The following is a 21,608-nucleotide window of genomic DNA, read 5'->3' on the forward strand; positions in this document are numbered from 1 at the left end:
CTAAATTTTCTACACTTTTTACAAGATAGGACATAAAAATCAGCCAAAAAGACCAATTTTCCATAATTTGGACCTATAACTTAAAAAAATGCATATTTTGAAGGATTTTTGTAGTGTATTCCTCTCATGGCAAAGTTAACAAGATCTTCAAGTAGTTTAAAGCTATTTCAAGAAACTTTTCATTTTGCCATGGCTTGATCTTCAGGCTAAAAACCACTAATTCCACTTTCCATAGGCTTCTATGCTAATTTCACAATATTCAATGGCTTCTCTGGACTTTACCTTAACTTTAACCTGCAGAGGACTATATATCAGCATGATTCTACATATGTCAGCTCACAATCCTCAGAATGGCATGTGGGGTTAGCAGACTTGCAGTGCAGTACTGGTCACCGGAAGTGAAGGGTCTATAAATAGCATGGGAAATCCCAGTGTTTTCACAAGATAGGGGTATATTTAAAAATCATTATGGAGATTAGGCTTCACATCACAAGAAGCAAAATGCACCTATAAAATGTACAGAAATGTTTTTCCTTTCAGAAACTGTTTAATTTTTTAAAATAAGATGAGAACTTTTTTCACAGCACTATGAGGAACAGGGGTAATTTCTGCGTAGGACTATTTTTGCGTACGTTCCAAATGCTCATTGGTTGAATTGGTGGTCTGTAACCTATATTTAAGAAAAAAACGTGTGGAACGAAAATATTACCCGGGCTTCCAGGATAAGCGTAACGTGTATTCCCGATAAAACTACAAAGCGGTACAACCAAATATCATTTGATATACAAAATTTAGCACCGTCCCACAAAGCCTTAATCAATTTATTATCACTGACTGGATGCTCATTCTTGTATTCAGTATTGACCAACAATTTGCTTACACGTATTTTGAAGGCAAACATGTCTAGATATTTTATGTTTTAATTCATATATTCTACAATACAAATACTAAGAAAGAGATACATGTCGCCAATAATGGCTTTTAACCGTCGTAAAAATTGCAAATTGTGACTTTTCTACTTTCAAAACTTTCAAACAATTACATGTACTATAATAATTGAAACAAACCCAATACATAAGCAGTGGCTTTGTTTAAGTCTAGTATATACCGTCATTGGTTTGGTATGCTTTATATCTGCAATTCAAGCGCTAAATAGAAGAAACATTTTGAAAACGACACATCAATTTGTACGTTGACAACAGTGTAAATGTTGGTACATTGTACGAACATTCATGTACAGTTTAACCTATTTAAAACAGCTTACGAGTTGTACACTGTACGAACATTCGTGTACAGTAATATTCAATACAGCCCGTGAGTGGTACATTTTACGATCATACGTGTACAGTAAAATTTGAAACAGCCCTTGAGTGGTACATTGTGCGATCATACGTGTACAGCAAAATTTAAAACAGTCTATTAGGGTCCATTTTACGACCATAAATGTACACTTGAACTTTTCAATAGAAAATAAAGATAAAATTTCAAGATAAAAATTTTGTAAACAGGCTAACTATTGAAGTCAGAAGTCGCTATAGACAGGTTTAACCTATACATGTACATTCATATTTCATATGTATGATCAATCAAAATCAAGATGGTGTTTACAATAGAAAGTAATAGAAAAAAGTTAGTACAAAATATTTTGTTTGATAGAATCTTATTGTTTTTTGTAAAAAAAAATCATATAAATGAAATATGATATGGATGTAATACCTTTTGAATACTGCGTTTAGAATTACATGTACAAACGTAGTAACCTTCACATCAATTACATACTATTTCATTAATTAAAAATTATGATACAAAATGTACTTCTAACCCATCATCCATTATACAATTAAAATCTAATCACCATTCCTGATCATACTTTGTCGATTGTTCTAGTACAATTCAAACTTAGAAAAACTTTTTGTCTGTATGAGATGTAGAGATCCTATTGTTCTTTGACAGTTGCTCTTTTCTAACGGACTATGTTCGAAGCTTGAAGACTCAGCAATATTTCCTATATATGTACTTGCACGTGAGTCATACATCGATCCAGTTAATATCTGGAATGTGTTTCCATCTGTGAATGTTTGGAATGTGTTTCCATCAATACAAACATCGGTTACCGGTTGAAACAATTCGCATTTAGATCCAGCAATCAACTTTAAAGGTTCCCATATTCGATACTGTGGGTGCCACGAAGATCCTTTATATAGGTCATTTGACTAGGTTCATTTTGGTCCTCATTTTTTTCTTTCAAATGATTTACTTCTATTTGAGTCAGTTTTGTCCTCAAAATTAACAGATTATTCCCTGTAAGAGAGAGGCTAGAAACTTACTCAATCTGACTGTTCCCATAGTGACCTGCTATTATATCATTGTTTTTCTTGCTGTTATAGTTGACATTTGTATGCGAAACATCAGAATCAGAAGAATCGTAAGAATTCATTATAAAGTCGTCATCCATCCTACCTACAGTTCTGGTAGAAGACCTATGATAAGATTCCAAAAAGGCATTGTAATCATCTCTTACGAAGTCGTCTGCCATATATCTATTTACTCCTCTGACGTCAGACGGATGGTTGATACCCGTTCGTAACATTTCGTTTGACCTCTCATTTATTCGAGAATTACCACGTTCATCCATTTTTAGCATCTCTGCTAACTTTCTTTTCCATTTCCTTTTTTGTTCCTTTCTTCTTTGATGATTTGACCTTAGGTGATAAAACATCCAGCGGAGCAAGTGGTTTGAATGTCCCTTGGCGCTGCAGAGGCTTTGCAAGAACATCATTCAAAGGTTGCAGGGGTGCTAATTTTTCAGGTTTCTGTAATGGCACGAGTTGCAATGAATCCACTGGCTGTAACTTACCCTGTACATGATTATTATGTAACTGGATTGGTGCAAGACTTTTCTTTTTAAGAGGGGTATCCAAGCATGACGGAAGCAGAACAGGAACCTGTCTATTATCGGTTATTTCCGGCATTGATCCAAAGGGTTTAGGCTGTGATGAAAAGTCTTGGGTGTCACTGTTATATGGATCGCATGATTGGGATTCAATTGGTTCAACATAACTGGTTTCTGCAACTGCGGCTAGAAATTGAGCTTGAGCCATTATGAAATCACTGCTAGGAGGTGTTTCGTAATAATAACATTCGTTGAGCTTGCACTGCCCCTCTATGTTATATTGAGGCACGTATCTAGCATTCCATTTCTCTAATTCATTTGGAGGCATATCAATGACAGAGTCGTCCTCTGATGTGTCATCCCCAAATCCGCCGTCTCTAATAACTAACTAGCCATTGTTTAAAACTTCAGTTGCCTTTTGTTTTCCAGTGACCTGACTAGTAAGAGGATTGTCCCCATCTTTTACAGATGCATGTAGGCCACATATTCAAGAGTAGAAATATTATTTTAACATATGCTAACAAAACCTAGAAGATAAAAAAAACAATATAGGTCCTTATCATTTTGTAACTGCATTTGCATTTAAAACATTTTAACGCATTCCAATATTTTCTAGTCCAATATTCTACGTAAGGAATGAAGTAAAAGCAATAAATGCTGTTGAGATCAACTCCTGTGTTGTCAACAAGTTCATAATGACGATTTAAGAATTATGGCTTATATTTTATCGTACAAAACTTCGTTTTGTATGCTCATGGAAACCAAAAGATTATCTTTGGTTATGACTCAAGATAGAAAATATAACAACAAAAATGATAATCAAAACAACGACAATGATAATTCAAACTGAACAATTTTGAAAATACCTTCTGAAGTGACCGCTCTTTGCTTTTCTGGAGTTTTAATCTGCCAGGAACCAGATGTCCCATTAGACAAGTCACTCTCACTCTCAACATGGTGTTTCTGACTATGGATAACTACAAGTGGTTCATCATTGCTTTTATTAAACTTCTCCATTTGAGCCTTGTCGAGTTGTACTCTTTCCTGCTGTAACTGTATTAATGTGGGCGTTCCAATTGATAGGTCACTATCGAACTGTAAATTATCTCCTTCGGTTTTTAGAGATTTATCGCAAATACTTTCGTCCGTTTCCTTTTGGTTCTCTGTAAAATCAGTTTAAAAACATAAATTGACTAGAACAATCTAAATAAATCCCGGTTATAATGTTTAGATAAAAAATATAAAAAAAAATAAGCGAAAGTGAGACTGAATGATCACAATTCAACGATCAGAGACAAAGTAAAATAGTGACAGAAACAACAAACACTGTGCAGATACGTTTACACCCAAACACAGAACTCTAAATAAACATTCTGCACCGGGATCATGAGAAAATAACGAAAACTAAAACTGGTTGGTCATTTTCAATAACGTGTTTTAAGTCTAATCTGATTTTCTTTGTGTGTTGACTTTATGCAGTTTTACTTTTAATGATTTCTTGATGTCGTCAGAGAAAGCATTTTTCAAACGTTATCATAGCCTTCATCGCTACTACTATCAAATCCTGAAGAAGTATCGCTGTTTGCCGCCTGGCATTGCCTCATCATCATTTTTATCTCCTGAGGTTTTAGTGGCGGTTGCTTTCTTTTAATGGTTTCTTTGTATCATCTACTTTAACTGTTTCCCTTAAAGAGTGGACATTTACTACTCTTTGGGTATTATCCCCACTTCGAGGGCTGCTTTCTGCATGTTGTTGTGCTTCAATTTCTTATTAATCATTGTCCCACGGGATTTCGATTTGATCGTCAGCTTCATGATCATCCGATGAGGAATCGGATTCATTTTGTTCATTTCGATCAACTTTGGGAACGACTGCCTCATTTAGTTGGACTTCAGTTTCAATTTTATTACCTTGCAATGTGGATTTAGCATTATTCGCGCTTTTCGTGTCAATCGTTGTGACATTTTCTCCATTCGACGGGGCTTCATTTTCATTGTCATCGTTGTCCCAAGCAGATTCAGCATCACTGTCTTTCTCGTCAAGGGAGCCATGTCCTTATTGTTTTTCCTCATCTTTACCATCATCGCTATCCCAAGCAGATTCAGTATCTATGTCTCCATTTAATTTGACATCACCACAGTTTAATCGTGAACCAACATCATTGTTTCTACAATTTAAAAGGCTTTCAGTATATCCTGGATTTAAATGTCTATCCGTAGTATCAAGTAAATTAAATGATCTTTAATCCCTGTTTTCACCTTCTGCTTTCATTTGACCTTGGGTGTCCATATTTGACCTTAAAGTCATGACTTCATCCGGATCCATAGTTAAATCTGGCAATGACTAAACTTTCAAATCATTCTTAACGTCAATCCCTTCGTCGACACTTTTGATTCCAATGGACTCTTTGATGGCTTTACAATTCTTGGCTTCCCTTTTTATGTCCTTCTGTGTCATGTACAGACCGTTTTCTTTTGATTTTTCAATTACCGGACTTGGTAGAGACACATCTTTAATATCTAGAAGGTGACCATTACATGCCTCTCTGTCCAGAGTTACAGACGTGTTGGAATCAAGACTAGTGAGAGGTATGAAAGCAACATTTTCCTTCTCTCTTGTCTCTTTTTTGTCGACAGTGAAAGTAATCGGTGTGCTCTTTTTAGTATTATTAGTCACATTTCTTATTTTGAAGCCAACTTGTATCTGACGAAGCACATTGGGTCCTGGTAAAAACTGTTTCGGTAAATCCTCTGGTACTATACTATTCTTGTATGCATGGTCTCTATAAATTTCTCTGAATTCGTCATGCTGACGACCATTAGTGCTCCAAGAGCCATAGCTACTCGGTATCAACACATTGTCTACGATATCTCCAGCATTAGCTTTCAGTGATTGCAGATCCACGTGACTGTCATATGAATCGTCACTACGTTTGCTTGAAAATACAAGCAGGGCTCTACTAACTTCCTCTATATTATATTTTCTCTCAACGGGTCTTTGGTTATTAGCCCATATATCTTTTGTGTTTCTTATGTGTGTTGGTGAATCTTGTTCCCCAACTGAAAGAAAAAAGATATATAGTTCTATATTTATATAAGTTAATTGATTAGTAAAACTTGTTAATGATTGAACTAGATCATCGTGTTAGTAGTCATTTAACGATTCGGTCTTTAAACTTAGTTTTATAAGATTTACTAAGTATTCAAATTAATACTTTGAGACAGTTCTAATGTTTTTTTTTAATTTTAAAGATTTTTTTTGCCGTTACTCATCAGTTTGTATATTAATTTTGTTAAGGGTAGTGCAGATGCTATTTCAGACAGATGCGTGGAAGGTATGTCACTTTGAAATCAGGAGGAAAAAACACAGCCCCAAAATTCATCCTTAAGTCTTCAAGTCTACGAAAGCGACCCCAACTATCAACACCGAATCCACCAATGTTTCATTTCCACCTGAACTTTATCGTTAACATCTCGCCGTTCATCCCTGGGATCGCTATTATTCTCTGTCATCAGAGGTATTTCATCCTTCCGTGATGGAGAGAGTATCGGGACATTTTTCTTAAATAAATTGATTCCAATTTTTAGTCAATTTATTCTGCCATGAACAGAAAAAAATCTCACTTAAAAACATAGATTTTCAAATAGAAATTCACACTCTTGGATTTTTTTTCACTCAACACAAAATCCCTTCACCACCCCTTTCCTAATCCCGCAAAAAAGAAAATTGTCTGTATCTGGATAAAACACAATCACAAAGATTTACCTATTTCTCGCACCATCTTGTCATGGTCTTGTTTACCAACATAATCATAGACTCCTTTCTTTCTGCGCCACTCTCTAAACATTCCTTCAGATGACAGACTTTCGGACCAGCAGGAGCTGTAGGTGGAGTGATGAGAAACGTCAATTTTATCCTCATATTTAGTAAAGCCAAGATTCAGCCTCGGAACCACCAACCTTTCTCTTTGGTAATGATCGTCCGTCAAGTCATATTCAGAGTTTGTTTTCTCTACCCAATTCTTTGGTACGGCACTTTCTGGTAGATAGTAGGAGAATCTAGAGGGGTACGATAAAACAGAATCAGTCGTCTTTGGTATTCTGTGTGATTTGTCTTTTCTACATACATTTATTTTACCTAATATTTGCCTATCATAGGTTTCCTTTACAGCGCGGTCTGTATTCGGTATTTAAGTGGTTTATGTTCAATATTTACTACTTTTGCAAGTAAAGAAGTCCTTGTACAATTCCCACCATGTTCAATATATTTATTTCCTTCTTTATATGTTTCTGGATTTAAATTTAGAGTTTCAGCATTGACATTTTGTTTATGAACAAGGTTGTCATCTTGTCCCATGCATCCTTGATTCCTTTGGACCGCTTTGTGGATACGTTCAATTTTCCGCATGTGCTGTCTACATGCATTTAGAGTAGCTGCCACGACAGATGTCATTTTTGTGTCAATTCTTCATCGTTTTTCTCCTTTTCTTTTGCAGCATTTCTGTGACTATCACATGCTTGATTTGAGTCTTCGTCCTGCAAATTATTTTTCTGTCCAGATTAATTGTTCCAGTATAATACAGTGCCGACTTGTTATAAGTAATCTGTTTTATATAAGCAATTTGTAATGCAGAAAACAAAATTAATTCGTTTGCATCATTGAAAAATGTGCATCCGTTGACAGTTGATAAAAGCTAGTTTCATTAATGGTCAACATCAATGTTTGTTTTCAATGTCAATGACCTTTTATATTACCTTTCAGCAAGAAAGCAAAGAGTATATAAAAGTATATATAGCAAGAGTTCAAATGAAGAAAGGAAACAGACAGCACACTTATTCAAAGTCATTATTCTTGATAACATTGTAGTTAAGCTCACGATGATATATCATGCTTTTAAAGGTTGTAAAAACGAAAAGACCTTGTTTTTACTAGTCTAACACTCTGATCTGAATTTCTAATGTACAAGCCCACGTCCGCCAGAATTCATGTCACCCACTATATTACCGAATGCAGGGAGATCCAGGGCTATTGTTGAAAATTCAGTTAGTGACATTTTGGACCAAACAAAAAGCAAAGATTGACTGAAACCCTTACTCCCTATATGAATTTCTTTATGAATCCGCTTTCCTTGATAAATTTCTGGATCCACCCCATCCTACCAATTGTTTTTTTTACTCCACTGTATAAATGTATATTGTAATTTAGATATAAATGTGCCAGATCATTCTCAAATTCTCCAAGACAGACTTTCATAAATTCTTCAACTTCCACAATAGATGATTCTAAACATATAAAATAAACATGTATAAATATCATTTTAAGTACAAAATGTGTGATCTATTATTTATAATTCCATTAACGGAAAATAAGCCTTTAATTGGATTTTAATAACTTCTTTATTCATCTGATGGTTGTAAACTTGAGGGAAAGTATTGTAAATACAAAGGTAATTATTATACCAAGTAACTTTTGAACAGCTCTCTCATCAGTTGCTTTATCTTTGTAACATCTAAGGTATTTCCACTCTTATCTGTTACTTTTTTCATTTCAGGATTTTCTCCCAGCCCTCTGTCTTCATTAAGTTCATTATTGTTTTCCTCTTCGTGCGTCTGACAGAAATATTTAGGAAGTAGTTCTCGGAGGATGTTCGTGGCTTTTAGCAATTTCTCTGCTTCCGTTTCATAATTGAAGTCGTATTTTCTTGGTGACGTCCATACATTGGTGATTATTGTTTTTGCTCTAGATCTATTGTTGTTAAAATTCTGTGAGAGAAGATGACAAATTCTTCATTTTAGCGTAGTAAATATGGCCTGCTCATTTTCATTTTCATTTTCTTTCACCAATTTCTTAGTTAAGCATACAAAGAATAGTTATATTCTATTTATACCAAAAGAGGGAAACTAATGTATTTTTAACATTAAATTCATTTCGGTAAAAAGTAACTTGAAAGTCTGTTTTTGTGATTTACAATTGAAGGAATAATTAAATCATTCATAGATTCATTCCTAAACAAGAAATCCTTGTTTTCAAAATTAGATTAAAAAAAAGCATACCATGGCCCTGAATTCTCTGCCGATTCTTTGGGCGTCTACAGCAGAAATTCTGGATTCTTGTATTTCCGAAAGATGTTTGAATGCATCGATTTCTGCAATTTAAAAAAATAAAATCCTATATCTACAGTTGTAACTGATTGCAAAAATGTAGTTGGTATTTATAATTTTTAAAATTTTGATAATTCCAGGTTAATTAAAATATAAGACATATATACATAGTAAAAAAAAAACAAGAGGCTCCCAGGAGCCTGACTCGCTCACCTGGTTATTTTATTGCTTTTCAAGGGCAATAACTCTAACAAGAAATTGTCCGACGATGCAAAAAACTTCTGTACGACCCCTATGTTCTATTTTTAGTAACGGCGGCCATGTTTTTTCACCGATCAAAAATCCAAACAGTCATTTTGTGCAGGATACTCTAAGGAACAGACATTATGAGTTTCATGCTAATCTATTCAATAGTTTCAGAAGATGTTTGAAGAAATTGTTGACGACGACGACGACGGACGTCAAGTGATGGCAATAGCTCACCCGGCCAGGTGAGCTAAAAAACACAAAAAATAAACCTTGTAAAATCGTTAGATTCCGTGAAGTAGCGAATTCAGCCGATCTTAACCGAATATAAACGATACATAAAGTTTTATGAGACATTTTACTTACGATCTTCGGACAATGACTCTGTGATCTTTTGGATGTAATACATATACCTGGATATCCGACATTCGGCGTGGATATCTGAAAAAGGACCAATAGACAATAAACGATACATTATGATATTAATATACATGTAATAGCAAAGCTGTCTCACTCAAAAGTCAAACCGTGTTGTGAAGTCTTGATGAATTTTTGGTATTGCTATTTCGTCTTTCGTGTTTATTGAGTTTTACTCGGAATCGTTGATTATTTTTTAATATTAAATTCCTTACATTCAAAGTTTATTTGTCCGATGTGCACAACACATCGACACCCTCTCTTTCCCCCATCCATTACTAATTTCACCTATGTATATCTCTTAATGCAGATTCTATCCACTGAACTTTCATTAAAATTTTAAACACAACTGTCATAAAAATCGAGACGAATAGGACTCTCAAATTCATCACTATCACCCCACCCCATTATTTCTCCCTGCTCCATACATTATGAGAAAGGTGTTTATTCCATTCATTGACTATAAACCAACGTAAGAAATATTAAACCAAATTTATACTGATAAATATATCTTTTTTGTTTAAGCGGACAGACTTGTTTAAAACTTGATGCAGATCTAAATAGACTAAATAGATATAAGAACCCCAGTCCTCCTATCTGGCAAACAGTCCATGTATGTTTAAAGCGATATACAAAAAGCTTTTTTGACAATATCAGTGACCTAAGAATGCTGTTTGGCCAGATAAAAATACTTACCCATGATACAGGCTTCAAATTTCCGCTACAGGTTGCGATTACGAATTGAATATCTCAAACCGCTACACGGAGCTCTTGCTGACGATCTTTACACGGCAAAAACTTCATCGCAAATGCGGGACGGATGTTTGTGTCGACGTTGGTAACGTCTTGTGACGATGCGCCGTCTTTATGACCAACACGGTGCATAACGGCGAAAATAAAAACGGAGAGACGACGCCGAAATAATGCGGCACGTACAGATCAACCGTTATTTTTTTTAATGTTTAAGTGGTTTCATTGAACAGTTTTTCGAAAAATATATCAAGTAAACAAAAAAGCATTGAACGGTAAAGATGCTTGAACTCGCGCTTTCAAGCAGAAGAAATGGATTTTTTTTGTCCCAATTCCTTAATCATGCTGGCTTTCGTGTGTTCGTAAAAAAACCCCAAATATGTTAGCAGCTTTAAATAGAGATAACTTGCATTTATTTTGTTCATATATTGCATCATTCAACAGAATAGCCATCCCTTAAAATTGAACACAATCAGAGATATACCGTTAATTCAGAAATTATTGCGATGATTTTATTATTGCAGAAAATGCGACTTACTTCAATTTACACAATAATTTTAACTAGCTTTAAAGATTAGTTTGATCACTATTGATCCTGGGTACAAATCAAAACTGAAAAAAAATCATATTCTAGCATTTATTTTCGAATACACACATACAACCTGGAAGTAGATTAACCCTACTTATTGTTGATATATTTCAAACAGGTTTTTTTTTAGGATAACCACAAAATTGCAGATTACTAATCAGATCCATAATCAAGTCAAGTCCAAAATAAATCTGGCAAAATACATATTATACTACCGATGCAGCTATTACAAAAATACCAAGTAAATATTATGTTGAAAGTTCAAAGAGGAACAACTCTAACCGTCAAAGAAACATTCGAATTTTTTTTTGGATGCGTTACTTGCAGGACAAGAAACTTGCTTTCAACCATATTTTTCCATGTTTGTCCAATAAACTAACTTAAAGATCAATTTTGTTTTATCAATTTGATAAGAATCCATACAAACAACATTACAGAGCTGGGTCTGTAAAATGTACCACCAAACCTCTTTCAAAACGTTTAACTTTTATACTCACAGCTGTCAAAGAGGGTTTGCAGTCCTACCACAACACTTGTTACTCCCGTACTGGTATCAATTCAATGTGGATCCTGAAAAATTCGAAAGATCTTTCGGAGACAATCAGTTCAAGACTATTATCAGAATATAATAGCATTAAAACCTTTGATTTTTCAACGCTGTATACTTCTATTCCACATACTCAGTTAAAATCCCGACTTAAAAACATTATACATCGTTGTTTTTCCAAAAAAGAGGGTACACCTAGATACAAATATATAGTTCTTGGTAGAGATTCCTCATAATTTGTAAGAAATAATTCCAAATCATCATCCAAATATACAGAAGAAGATGTTTACAAAATGCTGGAATTTTTAATCGAAAACATATTTGTCCAGTGTGGTGGACGCGTTTCTCAACAAACGGTCGGCATTCCAATGGGAACAAATTGTGCTCCTGAACTTGCTGACCTATTCCTTCACTCTTATGAGGCTGATTTTACAGCTGATCTGATTCGAAAGAAAGAATATTGTTTAGCTAGATCCTTTAATCTCAGTTTCCGCTATATAGATGACGTATTATCTTTAAACAATCCTAATTTTGGGGATTTGATACATCGCATCTACCCCAAAGAACTTGAGATAAAGGATACTACAGACACTGTAAAGTCAGCCTCACATCTTGACCTACACTTAGAAATCGATGGTAAACTTTACGACAAACGTAATGACTTTTCATTCAAAATTGTCAACTTTCCTTTCATCTGTGGCAACATCCCTTCAGCACCTGCGTATGGAGTGTTCATATCACAAATCATACGTTATGCCAGAGCTTGCCGAGACTACGCAGACTTTTTGTATCGCGTTAGAATTCTAACAAATGGGGTTCTGGAGCAGGGTTATGTTGCTACAAGATTGAAGTCATCACTACAAAAGTTTTATGGCCGTCATCATGAACTCGATCGTTACGGTGTATCCATCTGCGCCATGAAAACTGATTTGTTCAACGAGTCATTTTCCTTTCCTACCCCGGACTTGACTTTTTATGAGCAACTCGGCGGGTGTTTCTAGAAAAGCAGAGGACGCTTACCCTACCGGTATACCTGGTCCATGCTCCCAGTTTTTAGTGGAGTCCGAGTTGCTCATTTTCTTTTGTTACTTTGTATATCTGATTTTAGTTACTCTTGTTCTTTATTGTGTGTGTCTGTTTTCCATGGGTGGTCTTTGTCTCTGGATTGCATTCTTTTGATTACTGCTATAACCGTGGTTCCCTTAATTACTCTTGTACCATCTTTTCTCTTCGGAAAATGACATTTGCATATCTAAGTTTGTCGATCTCAATATTCAAATAATCAGCAATGCATTGTTTGAAAAATAAATATCTGGTCCTGAATCATACGGGCCTACAGAAAAGTGTCTAATTATGATATTCTTAACACTGTTTCGGCAAGAAAACTCTATGGTTATTTCTTTAAAAAAATAACCTGCCCATTCAACCCGGGCGATCTCCTTTTGCGCCAAAAAGGGATTCTTTTGCACAACACCTTATTAACACCAGTATCCCTTTTTGCGCCAGTTTATATTTCAATTTTCGTAGTTGAATTGCGCAAAAAAAAGATGAAATTACAAGTATGATGTTAGCTTCACGTCCCAGTATTATCGTATCGGATCAGGTTTATTTACCAACACAAAATTCTCATATTTTTTGGTTATAGTTTATTTTTGATCTACTGACCGACCTTATTTTTTTAATTTTTAATTTATTGTACCTACAATAATGTCTATCAATAATGTCTATAATATATAATGATTTTTTTAAATCACACATGTACATTTGTCAACTAGTGCGACCGAGTCGAACAAATACTATTTTTAGTACCTACAGGATTAATCTAGATCCATGTTGCCAAGGGTGATTTACATATATTTTAGATGTATTCCTAACTTGTATTTTATTTTCATATTTTTTGTGAAATATTTGATATCGTTACCTCTAAAGTTATTTTACAGGTAAACTGACGAATCTTTGACAACATTATTTTATTCAATTGGCGCAAAAGGACGATGGACTTCATCACCAAGTTCTGGGTTGTTCTTTGTGTATACTTAGTTTTTTTTGTTGTTGTTTTATTTGATTTTTCATTCATTCGATAAATTTTTTGTGTGTTTTGTTTGAATTTTCAACATCTGGTCTGCAAATACTGTAATACACAAAATATGCAGTTACTAAATATGTAGATTCGGAATTCGTAACTTTTTAAAGTGAAAAAAGCAAAATCGATATCATATAAACAAAAAAAAACCCAAAAAACAATTTAATACTCTACAAACACTGTACAAACAGTATCTTATTTTGTTCAAAATTTAACAACATTTGTATATACAAATGTACAGTACTATGGTATAGCAATGCTTTGCAAGAATCACATATTTTACATTATTCACAGACTATGTACAAATTTAAAGTTTTCAGAAAGCGATATATATATATTCCATCTATTTTTTTATTTTCAAAAATGAATATATTTCCAAGATACACCTCACATATTACGGAATTAAACTAGCCTCACATATTTTCACATCCACTTCCATATTTAAGATCACCCATAAGGAAATAATTACATCTTCACGCTAAAGACCAATTGTGAATGTTTACATATCTAACAAAAGTAGGAACTTTTTCAATACAAACATGGAACAATTTACTTTTTATACAAAACACACACACACACACACATACACACAAACACACACACTTTTAAAACAAATCACGTCAACAAGACAGTGTACAGTTTATTATGAGTTGATTTTCTGTCTAATGAAGCTGAGGTCGTGATGTATGCATGAATACCCGTACCATTTTTGAGATAGTCGAACTTAAATATTTCGAAGGGAACCATCATATTTTCAGAATGAGTGATGAGTTTGCATTCTTCTTGAGTCCTTCCGCCAGGCAGGTCAAAAACGATACACGCATTTGCACGGAATGAATTTTGCGTTCCGTGGTACGTATCTGTAGTCAGAGAAAGCATAATGGCATAGTTCCCGTCTTTCAGGAGCTTGATTGTGTTCTGTCCATTTTCAAATCTCGCAAAACTATTTTCGATACTTGTCACATCTCTCCAAGGGATGATATCTAAAATATATGTTGTAAACTTCATTAAAAACGATGACTTTTCAATTTTTGCATCATTTTCACATACATATAAGAGTGAGTTCTATAAATTATCTATGCTTGTATTATGATATCGGAAGACAATGTGATTCTTTGCCAGTTTGGTGGTATTTTTTTTCAGAAGCAGAATATTTATTTTCCATTCTTGTAGGCATAATTTTCTTTAGCTTATAAAATACAAATGGTCTTGTTTTACTTATTAACTTATGTTAGAATCTATACTTTACGTCCTCCCTTTCAACTATGGGTAAGCCAAGAAATATTTGTAATAAGCTTTAAGATTTTCAGTTACCAAGATATTTATTTACAAGAAGTATGGGTACCATAATAATATCCAATAACTGCATGGTCACCCCTAAATCAAAAATACAGCAAAGGAATTCGATATGGACGTGGTATAATCTACATATCTTTCTTTTATACTTGATTCGCAATGGCTGGTTAAGCTTTAATCTAGCAATTTCCTCCGCCATCTCAATTGTTAAAAGTATTTACTGGGATAATAAATATAACTACCTTTTCTATTCATGTGCTTCCATTCCTTAAAGAAATCCGCTTGAAACTCCAAAATTCTTGTGCCATTATATTTGGCGGATCCTGAAAATGATTTAACAATATTTTTCAATATTTGTTAAGATTAGAATACGTATACTTCGTTGTGGCTCCTGGGTTAACAAGATCAACACATGAAAGAAAGCTTCATACGTTTAATATTGATATTTTATATCATTTGTTTCAACTAAATAAATGTAAAATGTACTAGATATTCCGTTCGTTACGCGTAAGCTTACATCCCCATTTTTCCATTTTAACAAGCAACCTTTCCAAAATTTACAATTTGTCCCATAAACTTTGTAACGGTGGCAAAAAAAAAACAATAACAAAAAACCAAAACAAAACAATAACAGCATTAATAACAGTCTGTACTTACCAACATCCGGTTTATCTCCGGCTAGAGTCACGGCACCAGTCTAAAAATTAAATACATTAATATAAAACAAAGTTAAAATTCTTAAACTGAAGAAATGTAAAGCTTTGTATTGCTTGAGGGTTTATATAAACACAAACGTCTGGGGGAATGCATATTATTCAGATAAATTATTCGGAAATTACACTGCATGGACACCAAGAATATGTAATGTTGATAATACAAGCAAAAACTCCACCAGATTGTGAAACTCCAGACGGACTAGTTATGTCAAAATAACATTTAGAAGACCAAAACCAAAATCTACAAGAAAATGATATAGTCCATTAGCTTGGAGGGTCCACCGTGCACCTCCCACGCATCAACTTCATGGTGACCTTTAGATACCTTTATACCTCCCATTACCGAATCAATTTGTCGCCAAAGAATATTCTCGGATTCTTTTTCAGTATAAGCCAATATTTGTACCCCACTGGGTTAAAAAGCCAAGATTTTTTTGACTCATTTGGTTGACTGTCTAAGTCTTCCTGTGATAGCATGTGTGAACAAACTAAACATATTTAGGTATTATCATATAGCCCAATGTCTTAGCTTTCCAATGATACCAAAACAGTTGCGGGTTTAGGGGTAAAATGAGAATAATGTACCCCTACCCCGCCGAAAAATCGCTTAAATTGGCACATTTTTCAATGTCAAAACCCCTAGAGTATTTATACTTCAGTAAAAAATGACTTATTTGGTATTTTCTGTTTAGTATTATCACAATTTATAATTCTGGGGTTCTTTTGATGAATAATTTATCCAAATATGCAAAAAACGGGATTTTCGACTTTTCCGTAAAAGTCAGATAAATTCTACTCTACAAGTTATTGCTCGACTGAAACGTCTCAAATGGTATCATTCGATTACCTTTCCCATGAACCAAGACAATGCACACTTTAACGTATTCCAGGCCAATTAAGCGAAAGGATGGTACCTCATATCCACCAAAATTTCCGTAAAAAAACCCCCACAATTCGTATATGTTAGATTAGCATTTTTAAAATGGCGTTGGATACATATATGCCAGTCATTCATCGTAGCTGCTTCTTTGAAACCTTATCCTTATATGTATAAAAATAATGATAGCAAACAAAATCAAATGTTGTTAAAACTGTGATATCTTAAACAGAAATATACAATTTACGTTCTAAAATGCTTGAAAATCTGTTTTATTCTTAAATTTCCCTTTTTTAATATTTTGTCTTCTTCGGGACAACAAAATTTGCTTGACAATATGATTGATACAAGATCTGCATAATAAATGCAATATGATCATTTTCTTCCACATTGGGGCAGATTATAGTGGTTAGGGGTACCATTCTTTCGCCAAATGGCCTGGAAAACGTTTAATTATGCATTGCCTTGGCTCATTAGAAAGGTAAGTTGCACCATAAATGTGTCTGAATACACAAAAGCTTGTTCGAAGTAGGTAACTTGAAAAACAATAGTCATTACATGTGAGAGGGAAGAACATATGAAATTCCAAAAATTCCCCATTTAATGAAAAAATTCATTATTGTCAGCTTCAAACTGAAATATACTCGCCTGAAATGAGAACATATGTTTAATACATCGATGTTTAAAACACAAGTACCCAACATGCCTTTTTTGCATCGATTATATGCTTAAAATTAACATTTTGGTCCATGTTGAGGTATTCTTCTCATGGGTAGGGGTGGCAATTTTTCACCTAATTGGTCTTGGAAAAGTTCAAATATTTATTACTAGGGCTCATTAGGAAGCTAAGACACAATTATATGTGAAATTGAAGAAAATATTAAATTCCGGAAATTCTCCTTTTTACGAAAAACTCATTATTGTCAAAATAAAACTGAAAAAATGGCGCTTGAAATGAGAAGATATTTAGATACATCGCTAATTTGAACAAAAAAACCCAACGTGTCTATTGTACACCCTTTTTTGCTAAAAATTAACATTTAAATTCATGTTGAGGCATTTTTTTCATGGGTCGGGGTGGCATTTTCCCACCTAACATGACATGAAAAAGTTCAAATATTTATTGCTTAGTCTCATTGTAAAGCTTAGACATAATATGAATATGCTGTATCACATAAAAGCTTGTTTAAACTACGGAATTCTGAAAAAAGACAATAACGGGTGATATAGAAGAAAATTATGAAATTCTGAAATTTCCCATTTTTCCGATTTTATAGTAATTGTCACCCTAAAAGGAAAAACTAAGCGCCCGAATTCATCAGATTTATTTTATACATCTTTATCTTAATAATGAATGCTTACAATATGAGTTCTACAATCTCGGTATGATGTGACTGAGAATTCTGTTTGATACTGTGACCAGTTTTCTAGAATTAGGGGTAATATTTTTTTTAAAAATCTTTCTTGAAAATTAGGTTTGTGTGATTTATTTATGTAGAAAATAAAATTATCTATCGAATGATACCAAATTTGAGACGTTTCAGTCGAGCAATAATTTGTAAAATAGAATTTATCTGACTTCTACGGAAAATTCGAAAATCCCATTTTTTGCATTTTGGATAAATTCTGCCTACGGAAATCGGCAAAATTTTTAAAAAGAACCCCAGAAGTATAAATTGTGATGATACTAAACAGAAAATTCCAAAATAAACCGTTTTTTACTGACGTATAAATACTCTAGGGGTTTTGACATTGAAAAATAAGTCAATTTAAGCAATTTTTCGGCGGGGTAGGGGTACATTTTATTCATTTTACCCCAAAACCCTAAGTGCTACTGCAACAATTGTGGTACCATTGTAAAGGTGAGACATTGGGCTACATGATGATTCATACATATGTAAGTTTATTCGTAGAATCAAAATACCCAAAAAATTGACTATTGCCTCAACGAGGTATAAAAAGTAGCCGAAAAATACAACAATACGTCAGTGAATTTTTTGGCAACAAAAATATTCTGAAATTGGAGGGGATAAGGGTACCTGAAAATCATATTTTGGTCAATGAGTTTGGGGGTGCACGGGGGTTATTTCAGCCCACGTACTAATATGTAAATGTTTTGCTTTCGAAAATGTCTTTAGAAATTAAAAAAAAAGTGTCATGGACAATGAGCACAAAAAGCTCATCCTTTTCCCAGTCCAGAAAGACTACGTACATGATAAATCCAATTCACCACTCCAAGTATCACAACATGTCAATATTTTAATATCAGAAAGAGGCCCCATGATCGTGTCCTATGCTTATATTGCCGAATAGTATGTCTGAGCAGGGGCGGATTCAGGCGGGGGCGTGGCGGGCGTGCGCTCCCCCTAAAATTTGCAAAACATGGATTGTCAGGGGTAGATTTAGGCGGTTTTAGGATGAAACTTTAATTTCTCGCTAATTTTATACCAAGATATCTACACTGCACCCACTCTAGAGGAATATTTCAAGAGTTTGACCTTTGCGAAATTTGGACTGTGCACCCCTCTAACCTAAATACTGGATCCGCCCCTGCTTAGTGTTAAAATTGTCATCACATCAAACTTTTAATTTTTACAATGAAGTTGTTAAAATCTGTATTTATTAAATATCAATGCACGTTTGTAGTACAATCTAAGACATTTTTGTTACCATAACCCAACTGGTTTAGTCTTTATTACATTGTACTTGATGTTTGCTAAAATATATATACAATTATTATCAAATAGGTTATCGTATTAGATACATGTCAAAATGACCATATATCTCAAAAATAAAATACCCGCTCCATAACCTTACCAAGTTTTACAACATTCCCTGATTACCATCTATTTATTTATAGATCTGACGAAATGTAAAACAATTCATCAATCAATCTTCATACAAACCCGCAAATTTCATTACAGACATATTCACCTGTATATCATATTGTTGTTGATCGTGCACTATTTTACATTTAATATATCAAAAATCTGTATATTTTTAGAAACAGGTCGTGGTATTTATATGGGAGATTCCCCATTTTTTAAAACTCTAGATGAAAAGTTTTACCTATATTTGACCTGTGTATTTAAAAGCAACATACCTTAGGTGATGGGAATTCCGCAATAGGATCTTCAGTACAACACATATCCTTGACATGTATTTTATTACGGATTGTCCCAATATTTTGGCAGTGGTAACAATACAAATATCTCTTCGAGTGCTCTCCTTCTGTGTCTTTAAATAATGCTCGAATTCCTATAAATAATGCTGACATAATAAGAATGCCAAACACTATGTTAAGTAGTGTTTGTTTTGAGCATTTTGATTTTAAAAATAAATAAATTCCTTTTTGTTTTTTTAAAGTTTCATAATTTTCTAAGTTAACTTCACGACAACAACCATTGTTGCAACATCCACTGTTACTTATAGAAGCGTTCGTATTCGTGCTTGGAATGGGAATAAGTACGTCTCCATTTCTGGTTTGTCTTTTGGTATTTTCATCAACTGTTTCATCAGTTTGGCTCAGTGCTCTCACCAAAGCGTTAGACACCGGCGAGTTTTCCTTTATATTTGTTGTTTCAGTGTGTTGCGGACAGTGGTGCTCATTTGGGAGTTCGTCACTACTCTTTTGTTGCAGAAGCCCTTCATGTTCGTCGTCTGGAATTTTTTCCACTTTGCTTGTTTGGCGAACTAATAGTTGCGATTTTTCCATTTTCAAATAAAACGATTTTCCCCCCAATTTGTTCTGTTATCTTACACATCCATTTAATATGCACACGGTAGTGGTGAGAGCCAAGTACATCTCTTCCTAAAGATAGCCTGGATTATTCTAAAAGAACACGAATTCTACCAGTATTTGTTTTTATTAAATACAGGTAACGATTTCACTTCCGAAACACCTCTTGTGACTCATAACACAGCTTTATGAATGAAGCAAAATTTAGTAGTATCTAGACGTTGTGAAATACGATGGGAAAACCCCATTAAATTCGGTAATTGAACTTTGACCTCAACCTTGGACAATCCTATCTACCGTTATTTGCGCGCGCATGTATAGATATAGGTATCTATTAATGTGTACTTTGCGGTTTTAAACAGTTTAAATTTAACGCCTATTTCATGCATAGGAATTTCCTGTCCTAAATACCTAATCTGTTCTGTTGTAAATATATTGGACCTCATAACATCAAGGCTATCAATTTACCGTTTAACACCTATGAAAGGACATAATTGAATTCCAAAGACTTTATTCATTTCAGGTATTTCCTTAGAATGATCTTTGACCTTGACTACCAGGTGTTTGAATACTTCAATAAAATTACCAAAGTTCTGTGTATACCCTATTTATACACAAATATTTGCAATAATGATTTAAAGAAGAATATATATATATATATATATATATATTCCTATTGTGGATCCAGAGTGGGTTTTAGACTCCTGTTTTTTTTTTAATTTTAATTAAATATAAAATTTGGAGAGGGAATAAGCAAATGTAAGCTAGAAACCCTTTATTTATATGACTTTCTAGATCGGAACCAATTTTTCAAATACCTTGGTCCGCCCCTGATACCCTCTAAGCTTTCGTTAATGAAAATGCACTTAACAATACCTGCATGTTTATTGTATGAATGACACAAAAAGTCCGATGCATACATGCACATGGAAATTTGTTCATTTTTCGAGGAATTGTAAAACTGTCTTCGTCTAAAAGTACATACATCATAAACAAAAACAAAAGACAATAGTCAGATTGTTTTTTTTTTCATCAGATTGTCTTTTCATTGCGTAGTGGACGATTATCTTAAGTGGCAAACAAAATTAAGTTACAACTTAGGAAATGTAATGTTTAAATAAGCTCTTCAGAGAACAATCACTATCTTTGTTTTTTAGTTGTATAAATGCCATCTTTGTGCTCCATCTTAATCTTCTCAATCTGTAAAACAATGCTAATGTACTTTTTGCCCGAGGAAATCAGTGTTAATAGCAAAGATCCTGGTGCGGCTGGAATCCGGGGTTGAAACATGCCAGGTGCTTGAGAGGGGTCAAATACAGCGTAGGGGTAATTTTTTCCTTGCCCATAATAAAT

General features: G+C 34.0%; 3 protein-coding genes across 3 annotated transcripts; all 3 read right to left on the bottom strand.

Moving 5' to 3' along the window:
• Positions 1 to 995: 995 nt before the first annotated feature.
• On the bottom strand, positions 996 to 6,424 carry LOC148624976 (uncharacterized). The gene is made up of 3 exons (XM_088568148.1): positions 4,805 to 6,424; positions 3,760 to 4,056; positions 996 to 3,420 (listed from the first exon to the last, which is right to left on the bottom strand). The coding sequence occupies exon 3, from the start codon at positions 3,219 to 3,221 to the stop codon at positions 2,628 to 2,630; it is 594 nt and encodes a 197-aa protein (XP_088424274.1). The 5' UTR covers positions 3,222 to 3,420; positions 3,760 to 4,056; positions 4,805 to 6,424; the 3' UTR covers positions 996 to 2,627.
• A 326-nt stretch (positions 6,425 to 6,750) lies between these two features.
• Positions 6,751 to 10,480, bottom strand: LOC148624977 (uncharacterized). Its single transcript, XM_088568149.1, has 5 exons — positions 10,355 to 10,480; positions 9,608 to 9,682; positions 8,948 to 9,039; positions 8,354 to 8,656; positions 6,751 to 7,429 (listed from the first exon to the last, which is right to left on the bottom strand). Exons 1-5 carry the CDS (start codon positions 10,356 to 10,358, stop codon positions 7,343 to 7,345), a joined length of 561 nt encoding a protein of 186 aa, XP_088424275.1. The 5' UTR covers positions 10,359 to 10,480; the 3' UTR covers positions 6,751 to 7,342.
• A 3,294-nt stretch (positions 10,481 to 13,774) lies between these two features.
• On the bottom strand, positions 13,775 to 20,449 carry LOC148624978 (uncharacterized). The gene is made up of 4 exons (XM_088568150.1): positions 19,620 to 20,449; positions 15,581 to 15,620; positions 15,166 to 15,246; positions 13,775 to 14,610 (listed from the first exon to the last, which is right to left on the bottom strand). The coding sequence occupies exons 1-4, from the start codon at positions 20,229 to 20,231 to the stop codon at positions 14,243 to 14,245; spliced, it is 1,101 nt and encodes a 366-aa protein (XP_088424276.1). The 5' UTR covers positions 20,232 to 20,449; the 3' UTR covers positions 13,775 to 14,242.
• Positions 20,450 to 21,608: the final 1,159 nt, after the last annotated feature.

This window comes from Perna viridis, chromosome 2 (assembly GCF_037379345.1).
Source record: "Perna viridis isolate PV_CMFRI_1.1 ecotype Kerala chromosome 2, ASM3737934v1, whole genome shotgun sequence".
NCBI lineage: Eukaryota > Metazoa > Mollusca > Bivalvia > Mytilida > Mytilidae > Perna > Perna viridis.

Bases quoted from the DNA above. Each gene is read 5' to 3' on its own strand.
- LOC148624976 (XM_088568148.1), bottom strand. From the start codon at position 3,221: ATGCCTCCAAATGAATTAGAGAAATGGAATGCTAGATACGTGCCTCAA.
- LOC148624977 (XM_088568149.1), bottom strand. The intron at 9,040-9,607 runs GTAAGTAAAATG...TTTAAATTGCAG, and splicing joins AGAGTCATTGTCCGAAGATC to AAATCGATGCATTCAAACAT. The intron at 7,430-8,353 runs GTATAATAATTA...AATAATTTGCAG, and splicing joins AGCTGTTCAAAAGTTACTTG to GACGAAGACTCAAATCAAGC.
- LOC148624978 (XM_088568150.1), bottom strand. From the start codon at position 20,231: ATGGAAAAATCGCAACTATTAGTTCGCCAAACAAGCAAAGTGGAAAAA. The intron at 15,247-15,580 runs GTAAGTACAGAC...AATCATTTTCAG, and splicing joins CGGAGATAAACCGGATGTTG to GATCCGCCAAATATAATGGC. The intron at 14,611-15,165 runs GTAGTTATATTT...CATATATTTTAG, and splicing joins GAAGCACATGAATAGAAAAG to ATATCATCCCTTGGAGAGAT.